Below are 17,382 nucleotides of genomic sequence, written 5' to 3'. Positions count from 1 at the left end.
AAGGGGAAGTTCTATAGGATGATTTAAGACCAACTATACTTTATAGGACAAAATGTTGGGCGGTCAAGAAACAATATATCCATAAAGTGAGTGTAGCTGAGATGAAGATTTTGAGATGGATGAGTAACAAGACTAGGAAGGATAGATTTCGGAATGAATAAATTCGAGGGAATTTCAGGGTGGCTCCAATATAGGCAATAAAATGAGGAAAATTAAACTTAGGTGGTTTGGTCATGTGCAACATCGACATAGAGCAATATCGGTTATGAGGGTGATTTGGTTCAAGTAGAAGGCACTAAAAGGGCAAGGGAAATGCCTCAAAGGACATTAATGGAAGTAGTGAAAAAAGATATGGTGACTTATGGTTTGATTGAGGGTATGGCCCTTGATAGAGAGGAATGGCAGAACAAGATTCGTGTAACCGACCCAAATAGTTGGGATAAGGCTTGGATGATAATGATAATGGAGTGGAGTTTATATTTTACTCAAGTAATAAAGTTGAAAAAATTGAAACTTTATAAAAAAATTATGAAAATTTCATTCTATGGTATTTTAATTTTTCATTCTTTGAGTGTAGTTCGTAACTTTATGAATGTAATAACAATCATTGCAATCCTTCTTTGTTGAATAAATAAGTAACAAAGATGCATATTAAGTTGAAGCCCAAGGTAAATCATGACCTATTAAAGAGGCTAAGAGGGACAATATAGTCTACCACCATTGGAAATCACATATGTGAACAGAACATGCAACTAATATTATATTGTATTTGAAAGTTTTTCGAATGAGTTGTTACTTCGGTATTATGTTGAAGCTCAATGTTCGAACTTGTGACCTATTGAAGAGGCAATGAGGGACATTAGAGTCTAACACTAAGGTAATCCTGATCCCATGTTGTGTAACTCAGGATCTCAATCCCTAATAAAAAGGATCAAAATCCCAAAGTCTGAAAATCTAGAGGAGTGAAATCCCCTTCATTGGAGCATAGGATCGAGCTTCTGGAGCAGAACTGGCCCCTTGGTTGAGAGATCCTAGTAACTATGGAATAAAGCACAGAGACTGAAGTCCGAGGGGGGATGAGTATATGGATAACTACGGACAAACTTGGTTCACTAACTAAATGGTGGTGCAGACTCGGGGTTCAGAGAGACCGCGTATGGAAAGAGGTGGTGGAATGTATGGGATGGGGGAGGTTTCTTGGCTTTTGAGGAAAACAGATGCAAGTAGAGGCTTTTATGTATATAAAAAGGGATAAAAACTGCCAATCTCACCACAAAGATAATGTTAGACTACTGGTAAGGAATGGAAGGCTTACTGGATTCTGGTTGGAGAAACGGACTGGAACACAGCCCCTGGGGAGTAGATATCCACAATTATTTGCTTCAGCAGTGAACAAAAATGTCCCAGTGGACAGGGTGGTAAATGGTGAGGGACATAAGCGAGTTGGTTACCGTGTTTAAGAAGAGATTTGAAGGGTGATGAGTTTAGGGCTTTTAGTGAATATGTTACAGGAGTTGCAGCAAGTATTCTTTCAGTCCAATAGGGATGACGAATTAATATGGTTCCTGATCGCAAAGGGTATTCTCACAAGTTATCATGTTCTTACCCACTCAACTGAACGAGGTGGTTCTGTATTCAGGGTGTGTCTATTCCTGGAACGCCCAAGATACTGGCAGTCATGTGGCTAACGACCCTTGATGAAGTACTGAAAATTGATCATCTCATAAATAGAGGTATAGTCATTCCAAATATATGCTAACGCGTGAACAGAGTGCTGAGACAGTTAACATTTATTTTTACAGTGTCCATTTGCTACTGAGGTCTGGTCATTTGCTTTTGGATTTGTATGGGTGCACCCAGTATCAATGTTGTAGCAGCTAGTCCAGTGGCTTACTCCTTCAGTGCCCAAGGCAGGAGTAGTGCTATAGCGCTTAGCTATGATCATATGGCTGGAGAGGAATGATTAATTTGTCAACGAATGGTTCAATGGAGTTGAAAGAGTGAAGGACCGAATCGAAACTACTGTCATTTCTAGGGCCAGAGGATGAAAAGAATTTTAGGGTTACTTCATATTAGATTTCATAATGAGTGAAAAGGTATAGCATCAGAGAGAACAGCCATAAATATTCGACCCAAAAGATGGACTCCGCCGCTTGCTGGTTCAGTTAAATTGAATTTCGATGGATGCTCCAAAGGTAAACATGGGTGTTGGGGCTATAGTAAGGGATCGTGAAGGAGAGTTTTGATGACATACTCAGCCCCTCTACATGATATGACTGAAGCAAGGCTGAAGCATGGCCCTCTCAGTTGGCTTGCAAAGCATAGATCAGAAGTGGCCAAATTTAGTCAAAACAAAGGACTCTAGAAGCATTATTAGCTGGGGCCACGGCCATGAGACGTGCCCATGGCATGTAGATGCTGTTTTTCAGGAAACTAAGACTGAGAAAATCCAGGTTTCTGTAACCCACACTTAGAGAATCCGTGGAAGCAGATAGTTTAGCATGTGAATGAGTAACTAAGCCAGGGCTGTTGGTTAATTTTTTTGATCAACTGTGAATGGAGCCTATTATATAGTTGCTCAAATTTGTAAAGCAAAGGATACACTGACATTTGCCTTGTCAAAAAAAAGGAGACACTGACATTTTTACATTTTTTTGATAAAACATTAATTTTGAAATTAAGTAATACAGTAAAAAATCCAAAAAAAAGGTCACGACAATAACAGAAACATGCATGACGCATGCCTCTTTCTAGTAATGCTTATCTTACACTCATGAGATTGCCTTTATGGGACTGGGGCTTGGGAGACTTTGCCACTCCAACTGCTTCCTTGTACTGGCTTTAAAATTTAGGGAATTACCACAAGTATCACTTTCTAATACTAGGTTCAGCTGGAAAAAGAGAAAATTTTCAACTCTTTTTTTTTTTTTACATTAATTTGGTTTTGTTTCTTTTTTTCTTTTTTTCCAGAACTGAATTTTCATTGAATTATTTGAGTTGTTTTTCACCTGGCTTAGATTCAGTCTATGATTGCGTCTTTTCTTGCTTTTATATCTCAAATAGGTGTTATTTGCACTGTGGGGACCTGGATCGTGGTGTTAGGATTTTTGAGGACTACTTCAATTCTGGAAAACCACCTATGATAGAGTTATACGTGGTATGTTTACTTCCCCAAGTCTTACATAGCTAAATGTCTCTGTTTTTTTTGATAAGTCATGGTCAAAGGATACTATTTGAGATTTCCTTATTAAAGAATCTTTTGATAGTTAAGATTTCAGTGCATAAAACATAAGAAGTAAATTAGTAATGTGGGTTTTACTTGTCAGTTGATCTCATCTATGACTGGATGGATTTGCAATAAATCTAGAGGATCTATGAATGTTTATGTCCTTGGGTTAGACTTATTAAAAAGCTCAAATTCTTTATCTACTTTGCACCATTCTGGTGCAATTGATGCGTGCCTTTATTGTTTCTCAAAAATGAAAGAGAAAATGGAAAAACAAATGTGGCCTGCCTGTTGAAGTGTTGGAGGGATGCACATGTGCACTGTAATTGATTTAAAGTTGTATTTTTTTCTCTGAAGGGCTGATTCTCTTGTATAAACAATAAAGGTTGCACTTTTTGGATCGCAAGGTGATGCGAGGTAACCAATCAGATCTGATATGTATTTCGTCTGAGTGTCTTACTGTCTACCTCCATTAGTTTGATCAGCTTCTTGAAGCACTAGATTAGAAGCAAATCTCTATGCGGGCCCGACTGATTCTTGAAGCTGAACAATATCTGGTCTGATGTGTTGACTGGCTAGAATGGACAATAATAAATGATTAACTAGAAGTAAGCTTTTGATAGATATTGATCATACAAATGACTACTTCAGTTGATGTCATCAGAGAGTTGAGCAGCTAGTGAACTGTTTGAAACCCATTTGCGTCTAGCAGACTTTTCGTTGGTTAATTGTTTGCCTATATTTGTTGGGTTGGGTGCCTTCCATAATGGTGGCCACGTTGGGGCTGTTTACCGCCATATCAACCTAGTGGATTTGCTGATCCTATCTAGTATTTGATCAGTGGTGGACTGAAGTGGAATTCATAACTGATATGTGAGTGTTGAAAAGGAATTCTGGGTAAAACTAGCTTTATTCTTGTAGAGAAGGGCATATACAACATACCACCTTTGTTAGAAATAAAAGGAATAAGCTTTATTGTATTTGATAGAAAAACTGTCATTCATCTTTTGTTTAGTCCTTATTTGTCTTATATCTTTAAACAAGGCAGTATTGTCAATAAGTTGTAATTAGGGCTATTACTTAATGTTATAAGAATGGTAGAGATCACAGCCCGACAATTAGTAAGGATGACACTGTAGCACAATACTATAGCATGGTATTGTAGCACGTTAGTGTAGCAAAATACTGTAGCAAGGGTTGATCTTCAAAAAGGTGTGCAAGAACTGTGTTTTGGGCTGACATCGTCCTTTGGGTTAGATGATGTCAGCATGCCCTAAAACCTCAACTTTCAGTATCTATGCCAATGGAGGTGAGTTTTTTTTTTTTTTAATGATTTTGGATGCTGATCAAGTATTTATTCGAAAACCTAGTTGTTGGATGGATTAAGGTTTGTATTCCGCAATCAAAGAAGTACTGTTAGTGTTGTTTTTTGACCTTTTTCTGTAAAAAAAGGAGTGTGATCAGATCTAAGGGTGTAACCAGATCTGTAACACCTTTTATTTGAAGAGATGAATGGGTGTAATTTGATCTCAATTGTTGATTAAGATTTGAGTGAGTAACCGGATCTTAAATATAGTAGAGAATGTCTCCACAAGCGTCAGATATGAAGTCACCTGGACCCCAAATTACTACAGTTAGGCTTGATGGAACCAACTATTTAGAAGGGGCTAGGTCGGTTAGACTATTTTTGGGTGGAAAGAAAAAATTGTGATATATTAATGGCCGTGAGGAAAAACCTGATCTGAAGGATGCTGAATATATAGACTGGGAGGCTGATGACATGGCTATTATGAATTGGATACTATTTTCTATGCAGCCTAATATGAGTCACCAAAACTTGACGTGAAAGGTAACTGTGCGAGGTCAAGTTTAACTAATGAATTTCTGTATTATATCTTGCTAAAAGATATCCTACTCCCTCAGGAGCATACTGTCCATTTATTCCCTCGGTTAAAGCCCCACCTAGGATTAGTTTTTACCCCAAATTTTGAGTATATTATCTCTTTAACTGTTTAACACATAGATTGACCTCAATAAAAAAACAAATTTCCTAATTGCAACCTCTTAAGTACTTGAAAAAATAATGTCTCAAGATTTGAATAGAAACGTCCAATTTTTGGAAGGTGAGATCTAAATGTTGGAAACTCTTGTTTTGTTTTTTTGGAGAATAATCATCTGGTGATTCTTAGGTGGTTGCCTAGATTTCAGATTGAAAAATCCTCCTGAGTAGATCATCTGACCGAGGGTGTAGAAGCAAACTATTCTTCTGAGGGAGCATTGTATACGTGCTCTTATACCTTTGTCTTTTGAGCAATTCACTTCTGTCCTTGAGAAACACATAATGTAGTTGGGACTTCTAATTCATTTCTGAAATGTGGCATTATGGCCCATGAGCTGAACGTGTTGAACCATCACCCCAAGTATGCGATCCCTGCAACTGAGGACTTGGGTTCTACCATGGCCACACTTGTGAAGAAGGTTGAAAACCTAAAAGCATTATCAATGGGCCTAGATTGCTCATATATTGAGATGGTAGGGTTTCAAAGCCTACCAGAGGTGTCACATATACAAATGGAGATATATAGAAGTTTCGATTGAATCAGCTAGAATCTTATTTTTGTGATACCTTGCAACTGCAACTCCAGTTCTCATGACAGTCATATTTGCTGACGATTGTAGCCTAATACCAAGCTGAGCTAAAATGATACAGCATACGACTTACAATGAAATATTTTATGGGTTTAAATTTAATACAACCTTCTCTGCTGTAATATGGAAAACATAATATAAGGAGAACGGTTGTCAGGAGCTTCAGGCCTGGGGCTTATATGCTTTTCTGAAATTGATAAATTGCACATGCAATGACGGAATACCCTTATTGGCACTTGTTCAACGAAATACTCCATAATGAGTTGTAATTACAACAGTTCAAGAAAAGGGCATATAGATAACAATGCGTGTCAGCTTGGATAGAAATATGTAATGTAATGCATGGATTTACACACACACACACACACACACACACACACACACACACACACACACACACACACACACACACACACACACACACAGCGACATACAGCCCTACCATAATAATAATGCTTACTTGTCCAAAAGTAAAGAATTTTTAATTAGATTTTGATTTTTTTTTTTCCTATTTATGACCCCTCGTATATATTCATTTTACTCATTGCACTTTAACATGTGCTTTTGCTTTTGATAATAAATGCATCTGCATCTCTTTGGATGTTTTTTGCCACAAATCCTATCAAAACTCTAAAATCCTCTTTGGCTTTTTCTATGACCTGTTTGGCTGCAGACACTAATAGAAGGTGCCATGGTTGGATATACTCCCCGGGGAATGCAAATAGCTCAAGAAACATTGGTAGTAGAATTTTCTAATCTCCCCTTTCGGATGTCATCACAATGACTATGCATGTTTTAATTTTGTTCTATTGTATGCCTTTCAGGAGAAAATGACAGCAAGAGGATTTTTCTTGAATCTGAGAATGGGCAATGATCTCCTCCTAGCAGCTGCAGGAGAAAAGGCAAGTGTCGTTATTCTCTTATTTTGGAGTGCTAAGTTGGTTCTGAGTCAAAACATGTTGTGATACTTTTCTATTTCTCGTTTCTCATTTGACATTAGAAGTATTTTTTTTTTAATCTGTTAACTGTATGGTATTAAGAAAAGAGAATTATAAGTAGCGATCGTAGTCCAGAAAATAAGCCCCCCCAAAATAGTAGGGGGCCCTATACAAACCTCCAGGGGGTCCTAAAATCCCAAAAAGAAGTACACAATCAAGCACAAGGGGGAAGGGATATAAAGGTGTTCAATAGGGAAGCTACTAGACGAAGCCATCACCAATTGCTATCCAGTGAAATTTCACCAGGAGCATTGCATCTCTGTTGTCATCTCTATTGTTGAAAAAAATGCCGATAAATTGGAGACCGATAATTCCCACTGCAATACAAAATGTAAACTGAAGGAGAAGATGACTCTTTGGGTCAGGAAAACTCTAGAATTCCATTATGTAGCAGATTATAATTACTTTGAAGTCAATAGAGTTAGCAAGCAATTGACATCAGAAGTATTGTATCGATTATGGGGTGCTTATTTTCTTGATAATTTGACTGGATATTCTTTTGATAACCTTTTACTTTTATGGTTTGCTCGAAGTTCACTTGAAAAGGTTTCTCTCACAACAAAAGCCGTACAATTGATCATTTCGAGGTCGAGATGTATAGAAATGGAGAGAAAGGAAAAGAAACAGATTTTCAAGTCCTAAAATTGTACATCTTGTAACACATTATCTAGACAATCCAGTTTCAAAATTTTTTAAGTATTTATAGATTTGCTCGATTACACCAAATTTCATAAATAAGAGCGAGATTTTTAGGCTAACATAAGCATTCTGGCACCAGAGCTGCATCTTTTGGCAATATCTACCGGTGCGCCTTACTTTGATTTTTTAAGGTTGAGACCTTATACAAACCATACTCATATTACATACATATTGACTACTTTCCCTCTCTAATATGATTATGGGTACTAACACTGTGATAGACTTTGTTCATGATTTTGACTTTATGTCTTGTGTCCGTGAGCAGACTGGAGGTTATACAACTGCCAATTACATATGGGACCTGCTTCAGAGTCGCAAGATCACCCCATCTTTTCCTGCTGTTGATGCCTACTACAAGGGCTTAAAGGTATGATGGTGGTCATATTTTAACTACTACTGCTTCCGTTTTAATAAATATGCTGTTCACTAGAGTACCCTTAACAAACTCAGAATTTAAGCCCCCCATTTTTTCTCTGAAGGTATACCTTACTCTTATTTAATATGTCGTACAGGACCGAGAAATACCTGCCGATGACCCTAGGCTCTTACTGGTGGCTCGAACACATGACAACCAGCGCATGAGATTTGGAGCCAGGCCTTTGTAGAAACACCTCACTGAAACCCCTTACTTCTAAACCTTTTAGCCATTTACTTCAACACTGATTTAGAGGGTACATTTTTCTCCCTTTTATTCAGATTTTCTTCCTACGGGTTTCAAATGGGAGCTAGTTTTCCCCTCTTTTATTTGGTATTTTGCTATGTTTATTAACTAAGTAAAATTCTGTACAGTTACTGCCAAGAAAATAAGGCATTGTATGACCTTAGAAACTCTGAGATTTTGGTTTGGTCTCGTCACATCGGGCAATTTCTAGTAGCTTTTGTTGGTCTTCAATGCCTGTGATATTTTCTTTGTTAGTCTGTCGAGATGGATTTGGTTTTGATGGTTAGGATTGTGATTAATGGTTTTAGATTTTGATAAGATTGTGATCGATCCATTAGAGCATGTGAATTCAAAGAATATGCCTCAATCAAACTTGACTGCAAAACCTTCTCTGATGTACATAGGTATTTTATAACAAATTCCAAGAGCATATCAAGTTCCAACAAGAACAAGGGTCTTATTCAGAAAAGTGAAGCTTTCTTTAGGGCAAGCATTACCTGTTAAATGTAGCAGATATATATCACCAACCATTCAACTCGGTCCAAATACCAAACATATTGGCTTAAAAGAGCTGCCGTCTGATATCTCTAATTTCATACACCGTGTCAGCCGACTTCCATATGGACCTAAATGCTTCCCCCAACACCATTTAATAACATTCTATGAATCCTATTCCACGCTAACTCTATGATGACATCTAAGAATTTCAGACCTTGGTAGTATATCCATTACTTCCGGCCCATTAGCTGTTGCAGTCTCTATAGGCCCGGAGAAGGTCATAATAATTCTTCCAATTTTTTTTTTTTTTGAAGTGTTCCATTATGGTCTCTTGTTATACCCCCGATACCTAGGTCTCCTGGATTGCCAATTGAGCTACCATGAAAATTTAATTAAAATGCACGGTTTACATAAAGTTGCAACCTTAAATAATCAAATTGAGGTGCACCCCCAATCTTTGTCATGAGATGCAATTTTCGGGTTGAAAATTCCTAGGATGATGTGAGAATCATTTTTTATCGCTAATAATAAAATTTTAAATTTAAAAAAATGGTTCAAATCAAGTTTTATAAACACATGAAATATTGAAAATGGACAGTCCAGATAATGTGTTGCAAGATTTATTATTTTTAGTACTTGAATATTTTTTTTTTCTCTATATCTATACATCTTAATGCCAAAATGACCGATTAGGTGTTTTTCCAGCATAAAAAAGAGCCTTTTTGAAAGGATTTTAGAGGTCCACCTTAATTGTGCATTTTAAGGTGTCAACCTTACATAAACTTTTTCCTTTATTGAATTTGCTCATAATCGAGGTCGAGTACAGATTACTTCCTTCCTATGTACACACCCATTCATTTTGAATATCTTGAATATTATTAATCAAGTCTATTCTTGCCAAAACCCCATGCTTATTTGTCGAGGCACAATCTACCATAGTCTTCTTTACACTCTCTATAACTCCTTGTAAGTTACAGAGCTCGTTCTTCTATTTCTTTCTCTCCAAACTTCTCATAATACAGCAGCTTTATAAATTTTTGACAGGGTGGCTCCTATCTTCAAGAGCAACAGGAAGGATACAAATCAAATCTCATGGGATGATTAGGAAGTGGGCATTGCAATTGTACATCATTTATAACCCAATCCCAGATTTTTTTTATTGGAAGTGAATGCAAATACAAGTGATTACTAGTCTCCTCATCTTTTTTACTATGTAAACAAATATTGATAACAAATTTTTTCCTCTTTTTCTCAAATTATCAATGGTTAATAGCTTGTTGAAGTAAGTACCCAAATGAAAGCTTGTGAGATACCGATAATTTCCAAATCTTTGCCAAGATTGGTTAGGCCGATCATAACCTGTCATGGTGTAAAATATAATATAAAAATCTGATCAAGAGTATACCTTTTGAAATGGTTCTCATATTGTTTCATCCTGATCATGAGGCCTATAATACAATCTCTATAACAAGCCCAATAACTCTTGAAATTGATTTATGACAGAGTCCAGCATCTTGTTATTTCTGCAAGTGATTAACCAAAACATGTTATAACCTTCTCCTTCTACCAAATCATTAACTTTAGCAAGTTTGATTACAACCTTTCTTTGGAAAGAAAGAAAATCTAAAGGTCTATTGCCTATCAATTTGTGTTGCCAAAAATGGGTATGAATTCCAATTCCTCGTCAACTTCCATACGACTTCAATAGATGTCTTGACAACTTCGTATACCTCTCCATACTTCTACGTATGTGTGAGCAACTGCATATTTTTTTTATTTTAATATTAAAAAATAATTTTATTTTTGGTACAAAAAAATCACAATCATTCTTATCCTTCAGATTTCAAATGAGTGGTTATGAGTGTCTTTAACTAAATTCAAATCCTAATTTTTTTTTTTTTTTAATTTCATGATATACCCAAGCCAACTACTTTACATTTAATGGCTAGGAGTATAGTTTGGAAGAATATTATCTTATGCATGACAGATGTTTTAATGCTACCTCCAACACACTCTCCACATACCATGAAGTTTAATAATCACTACGTTATAATTATTTGCTTTTTATTTTTTTATATTTTTGGATTGAAAATCTTCATTTTTTATTAAATGCTGAGATGTTGCTAACATCAATATCTAGAAGGATTTCCAAGTATGGAGCAATTTAATATTAGCAACATCAAAAAGCTCATTGCTTCTTTTTCTTTTTAAAAAATAACAAATTAATGCGGTTGCAATATTTAGGTGGTTCCTAAAATTTTAGATTGAAAAAAATTCCAGTTTTCTTACCGAGGGAGTAGATTCCAGTTTTCTTACCGAGCATATATATGCGTTCTTCCGCATGTTTTCGATCCCATACATAAATTCTCCTTGAATTTAACATTGCCTAGGTGTAAGGGGTATATACCCAAAAATATTCAAATTAAGTAGGCAATTAATTTCAAATTTTCCTAATGACAGCCACAAATGAAAATGAATATTACTTCTTGTTTTTTTTTCAAGACGTGGGTTGAATAAAGTTGCAACCTTAAACAATCAAAGCAAGACACACCTCCAAACTTTGTCATAAGATGCAATTTTAATTTTGAAAATTCTTAGTATGGCACAAGAATCTATTTTCATCTCTACTTTATAAAATTTTAAACTCCAAGAACAGTTTAAATCAAACAGATCTATAAACACGTGAAAATCTTGAAAATAGACTATCCAGATAATGTGTTGCAAGACTTAATATTTTTGAGACGTGTATCTTTATTTTCTCCATATCCAGACCTCGATGTCGAAATAATCTAAATTTTTTTTAGAGATTTGTGAGGTTCACCTTATTTCTAGGCGCAAACCTTAAAAATTTTATTTCTTTCTCTTAATATAGATGGCTTTCTATTGAATTTTCACATATAGCATTGAACAAATTGCAATTTGAGGTTGTTTAGCTGGAGTGAACAATAGAATACAGTCTCCTAAATTTGTAATGCTAAATACAAATTTGAAATGCTAAATCCAAAGGAGCAACCATGAAGGCCCTTGCAACCGCATCCCAATAATCCCGACCCTACTAGGAACCCTGGCTGGACCCGAGCCGACCGGTGGAGCCCAGTTACCCAGTCCATCGCCAACCCTCATTTCCCCCTCTCTCTCTCTCAGACTGCTTCCTCTCCAACCCAACCACCTCTCTCAAACCCAAAGAAACTCTCAGCTTTCTCCTCTAAACCCCACACTCTTTTATCACTTACCAGACCTCTGAAAACCACAAGAAAGCACAATCCCCAAATTCCATTAACTTGAACTTAAAATTGTTGATGTAAAGAGGAGGCAAGGCAAATCCAAGGCCAGTGATTCTCCACCCTACTCTCTCTCTGGTAGGGCACCAATTCAGAAATGACAGTCTTGAAAGTCTAGAAGAAACATTGCAGAGGCTTGAATAAACCATTCGCACAAGACTCCATTTCCCTCAAATTCACCAAAGCGAATATTTTCTTCAATACCCATCCTATCCTTTCACAATGGGTCCAATCAACTTTCTTAGTATAGCTCTTAAAATGATGTCTACTCTCTCTCTCTCTCTAGTCTGACCCCACAAGGCCAAGTTTTCCTTTCATCAACTTCATCATGTACGAATCAAATAGAAATCTGGATATCCTTTGCCGTCCATGATGAAAGTACAATCGTCATCATCATTCGAATTTTATTCTAACTCTTTGAGGACGGCTATATAAATCCTGTTATGTTATTGTGCTCTATCAAAAGCCATATTCTCACCATAAAAGTACCAGTAACGAATATACTAGAAAGTAGGGGGAACTTTGTCTGGAATGCTCACTTCACAACGACCACCTTGTTCACTTCTTCAATGGCTCTTTTTAAGCTCAGCCATTTATACTATAAGGTATTGCACAAATTCTCTTGAGAATTGAGAGACAAACACACAAAAGCCCAAATTACATTGAATCCATAAACACAAGGCAAGAGACAGAATCTGTCCTCATGGTTGGAGACCAAACTGGGTTTGATGTGGAGGGATTTAACAGAGAATCTACTAATTTGAAGAAGGAAGAAATTCTTCACTGAAAAGAGAGGTTACAGCAACAGGTGCCATGCATTTCTGCAAATTGTTGGGTTCTTCACTTGCGAATGGTAATGAATTAGGGTTTCATTAAGCCATGAGAGGCAGGATTAGAGGGGTGGAAACCATCAAAACGAAACACATTTGAGAGAGAGAGAGAGAGATTTGTAAAGAGAGAGGACCAGTGTTTTTGACAAATTAAAAGCTCAGTGAAACCACCTTTCTCTAACTCTGTCTCTCTCTTTGAAACCCATTTTTTCTCTCTTGACCCGCTCTTGTTGCACAGCTCATAGACCAGCTTGGCCTCTTTCTTCGAAAGCCATTTTCACGATCATACTTTCAGTTTTTATGTGCTGCTCCAAAATCATATCTGTATCAAGGAGGAAAAGAATTAATAGTGAATAAAAGCACCCCTCACCCAAAACTCATAAACCATGGCATTCCCTCGGCTAAATCCAACTACAACCAGGTGTCTTCATCATCCTTCTTTCTTTCATAGCGAGGCGCACTCTCTCAGCATCACACCATCGACCACTCGAAGCATAGATGCTCGAAAGCAATATGTAATTCCCAGTGTTGTCCGGCTCCAACTCAAATAACTCCTGGGCAACCACCTCGGCAATCTGGCTGTTACTATAAGTCTTACACGACGCAAGTAGCGCCCCCAGCGCACCAGCATGAGGCCCATTTGGCATCACCTTAGCCATGCTGTGCGCCTCTTCCAGCCGACCTGCCCTCCCCAATATATCCACCACACAAGCGTAATGGTCGGCACAAGGAGCAATTTTGTATATTTCAATCATTCGATCCCATAGTTGGAGCCCCTCATCTATCAGACCTGCATGACTACAAGCATTTAAAACCCCTACAAATGTTACATCATCGGGCTCAACGCCTTCTCTCTCCATCCTTTGGAATACTGTAAGAGCCTCTTTACCATAGCCATGTGATGCAAGGCCTGCAATCAAGGCGCTATAGGAGTATACATCTCTTTGATCCATTCGATCGAAGAGCTCACAAGCCTTGTCGACATTTCCGCACTTTGCATGCATATCAAGGAGAGCAGTGAGAACATGGGAATTCAAGGGAATCGCATTATCCTCAACATATGAGCTAACCCAAATTGCGAGCTCAGAGCCGCCCAACTGAGCGCACGATGAAATCACCCCGGTCATAGTGACCTCATCAGGCCTAATTCTTGAGGCCACCATTCTACGAAAGATTGCCAAAGCTTTGCTCGGCTCTCCATTTTGAGCATACCCGGTTATCATTGCGGTCCAAGAAACCAAGTTTCTCTCAGGCATCTCTTCAAAAATCGAGCGAGCAAGAGCCAATTGTCCAGCCTTTGTGCACCCCACTAGCATTGTAGTCCAAGAAACCACATTTCTCTCAGGCATTTCAGCAAATACTTTTCGTGCTTTCTCAAGGTCTTCACGCCTCACAAAACCCATGAGTATCGAGTTCCAAGAGATTACGTTCCTTTCGGCCATTTTGTCGAAAAGAAGGCAGGCTTCAGAAATTTCGTATTCCGGGTTTCTAGCATAGGCAGAAAGGAGTGCATTAAAAGAGACAATGTCTCTTTGAGGCATTTCGTCAAAGGCTAGGCGCGCAAACAAAAGATTACCGCATTTGGCATACATGTCTATGAGAGCGTTCTTGACAGGAAGGTAGAGAGAGAAACCGGTTTTGACAATTCGACCGTGGATTTCTGAACCACGGGGTAGGGAGAGAAGGGCAGCACATGAGTTTAGAAGGAAAGGGAAGGTGAAATTGTTGGGTTTGAGGGGGGTGGTGGCGGTCATTGCGGCGTAGAAAGAGAGAGCTTGGGTGTGGAGGGAATTCTTGACATGGGTTTTGATGAGCTCGTTCCATAGAGAGAGATTTGGGTGAGGGACGCAGTGGAAGACGAGGTGGGCGTATTGGATGGTAGAGAGAGAAGAGGAGAGAGAGAGGAGCTTGGCTGCAAGGGAGTTGTTGCTGTGGAGTTGGGTTCTGAAGATGGCAGCGTGGATTTGGTTGAGATGAGAGAGGGAGGTGCATCTCTTGAGCAGGGAGGAGAAGGCGTTAAGTGCGTGTGGAGTAACCATGACTGCTCAAGATTTGTTCTTGCATTTGAACAGCACTGCTTCATCCTCGACTCAATCCTCTCTCTCATTTGAACAGGAACGCTTCGTGCTACTCAACTCTCTCTCTCTCTCTCAAATTTTACGAGTATCCCCCTCCTTGCTCTTTTGCATTATTACGCAAAGTTAAAACATGTGCTGCTGCGAAAATAAGAAAAAGGCCTTAATTTATGAGATACGTTACCATACCAATTCCGAGAGAGAGAGAGATAGAATTCGCACTTTTAATAGAGAATATTCACGATTTGAGACAATTCCGAGAGAGATAGAATTCCCACTTTTAATAGAGAAAGAGCCTAATTTTAGAGGAAAAAAAAGCCACAATTTGAGAGAGAAATGCTTAGCACATCAACAAAATTAATCTACAACCAAATCAATCCTTATCTAAACGTATTATATTTTGTATTTTCATATCCTAATTAAAGATATATATACGAGAGAGAAAATCTTCTCTGCTTTCTATTTAGCCAGAGAGATGGTATGATATATTAAAAATTTGAATATTATATTTATGTACCCTTGATTATAATATCTACATATCTATACTAAATGCAAGAGAGGGAGATAACATATTTTTTTTGGGTTTTGTTAGGCTACACCACTTGTGGTGGTGTAGACTTTTAAAATACTCAACATTTTTAAACATTTAAATATCTTTATCTTATATGATAGTAACTTTTTATACAGTGATATTTTAAGTAATTAGTCAAGAGTAAACAAAAAATTCCAAATAAAAACAAAAACATTTATTAATAATAATGGACAATAACATTACCGATATGATATGTGACATCATCCATAAGATGCATTAATTGTTTTTAACTATTAATTAAATACCAGTAATTTCTTATAAAAATTTCTATTCTACCTTTCTAAAAGACAAAAAATGCTCCTACATAAAAAATTTTTCATTACAATTCAAAAATATTTCAATATTAAAAAATGTTGCGCACTTTAAAAGTCTACAAGAAAGACAATTTTTTAAGATATTTTAGTGTTCAAAACTGTCGAACACTTTAAAAATCTACAAAGACAATTTTTGAAAAGATATGGATTCATATAGAGCAGTGTTTAAAAAAACGCCGAGTCGAACCGGACTCGCCCGGTTTGACTCGAGAATCGCCATGGACGGATCGAATCGGAGAAAAAAAAGGGAGTCGTCCGGTTCTAGAGAGAACCCGGACGATTCTGCACAGTGACTCACCGATTCACTGTACGGAATCAGCGAGTCCCCGTACAGTGAATCGGCGAGTCCGTACGGATTTTTTTTATTTTTTTATTTTTATTTTTATTTTTTTTGTAATACTTGATTGATTTTTTTGTAATCCATGATCAAATTGTTTTTTTTTTTTTTGTAACCCATGATCGAATTTTTTGTAATCCATGATCGAATTTTTTGTAATCCATGATCGAATTTTTTGTTTTTTTTTTTTTTTTTTATAACCCATGATAGAATTTTTTGTAATCCATGATCGAATGTTTTGAAATCCATGATCGAAATGTTTGTTTTTTTTTTGTAATCCTTGATCGAAATGTTTGTTTTTTCTTTTGTAATCCATGATTGAATTTTTTGTTTTTTTTTTTTTTTTGTAACCCATCATAGAGTTTTTTGTAATCCATGATTGAATTTTTTGTAATCCATGATCGAATATTGTTTTTTTCTTTTTTCGTAATCCACGATCGAATTTTTTGTTTTTTTTTGTTTGTTTTTTTTGTAATCCATGATCGAATTTCATGTAATCCATGATTATGTAATCCATGATCGAATTTTTTGTAATCCATGATTATGTAATCCATGATTGAATTTTTTGTAATCCATGATTGAATTTTTTGAAAATTTGTGATTTTTTTTTTTAATTCATGATCGAATTTTTTTTTGTAATCCATGATAGAATTTTTTGAAAATTTGTGATTTTTTTTTTTTAATCCATGATAGAATTTTTTGAAAATTTGTGATTTTTTTTTTTAATCCATGATTGATTTTTTTTGAAAATTTGTTAACTTTTTTTTTAATCCATATTATTCAAAGAGAAAATGAGAGAGATGATGATTTTGAAGCCACCCTATCCCAACCATATTATTCACATATCGAGTCCCAACAGCAACAGTGTAGGGATGAGCACGACAGCGCCGGTGAGCATGAAGAATGGACAATCTTCGAGGATTTTAAATTGGGAACACAACAAAACACTAACACTTAGGGATTTGGGAATAGTCATACACCTGCTAATATCAATGATTCGTTTTTAGATCGAATCAATGAATTATTAAACGAATTCAATCAATAGCACCAACGTGACTAAGAAGAATAATAACGTCGTCTATCATTTTATTTTTAGATCATATGTTACTAATTTTATGCTTTATTGTAGTCCATGTATATTGATATACTTATTCCATGATAATTCTATGTTTATTCTGTTGTGTGATGTAAATTAAATGCTGAATGACAGTTCATACAGAGA

The 17,382-nt window shown here is 36.7% G+C and overlaps 2 protein-coding genes across 5 annotated transcripts in view; one reads left to right on the top strand and one right to left on the bottom strand.

The window, feature by feature from the left end:
* The window catches only part of LOC18438681 (Pentatricopeptide repeat (PPR) superfamily protein), a 33,324-nt gene extending 24,860 nt beyond the window's left edge, over window positions 1-8,464 (top strand). For 2 of the 4 annotated variants that reach the window (XM_006848874.4, XM_088870963.1), the window contains 5 exons: window positions 3,064-3,157; window positions 6,549-6,614; window positions 6,700-6,777; window positions 7,838-7,939; window positions 8,085-8,464. In XM_006848874.4, the coding sequence (XP_006848937.1) occupies window positions 3,064-3,157; window positions 6,549-6,614; window positions 6,700-6,777; window positions 7,838-7,939; window positions 8,085-8,177 (433 nt within the window). In that variant the 3' untranslated portion in view covers window positions 8,178-8,464. Of the gene's footprint in view, window positions 1-3,063; window positions 3,158-6,548; window positions 6,616-6,699; window positions 6,778-7,837; window positions 7,940-8,084 lie in introns of those variants that run through there. The other 2 variants (XR_016058612.1, XM_088870962.1) reach the window with 2 other exon arrangements.
* A 3,170-nt stretch (window positions 8,465-11,634) lies between these two features.
* LOC18438680 (putative pentatricopeptide repeat-containing protein At3g15930) lies at window positions 11,635-15,277 on the bottom strand. Its single transcript, XM_020670132.2, has one exon. It carries the CDS (start codon window positions 14,879-14,881, stop codon window positions 13,244-13,246), a length of 1,638 nt encoding a protein of 545 aa, XP_020525791.1. The 5' UTR covers window positions 14,882-15,277; the 3' UTR covers window positions 11,635-13,243.
* Window positions 15,278-17,382: the final 2,105 nt, after the last annotated feature.

Source organism: Amborella trichopoda, chromosome 6, assembly GCF_054954075.1.
Source record: "Amborella trichopoda isolate Santa Cruz 75 chromosome 6, AtrichopodaSantaCruz75HAP2 v2.0, whole genome shotgun sequence".
Taxonomy (NCBI): domain Eukaryota; kingdom Viridiplantae; phylum Streptophyta; class Magnoliopsida; order Amborellales; family Amborellaceae; genus Amborella; species Amborella trichopoda.
This window is presented reverse-complemented; position numbering and strand designations above follow the sequence as displayed.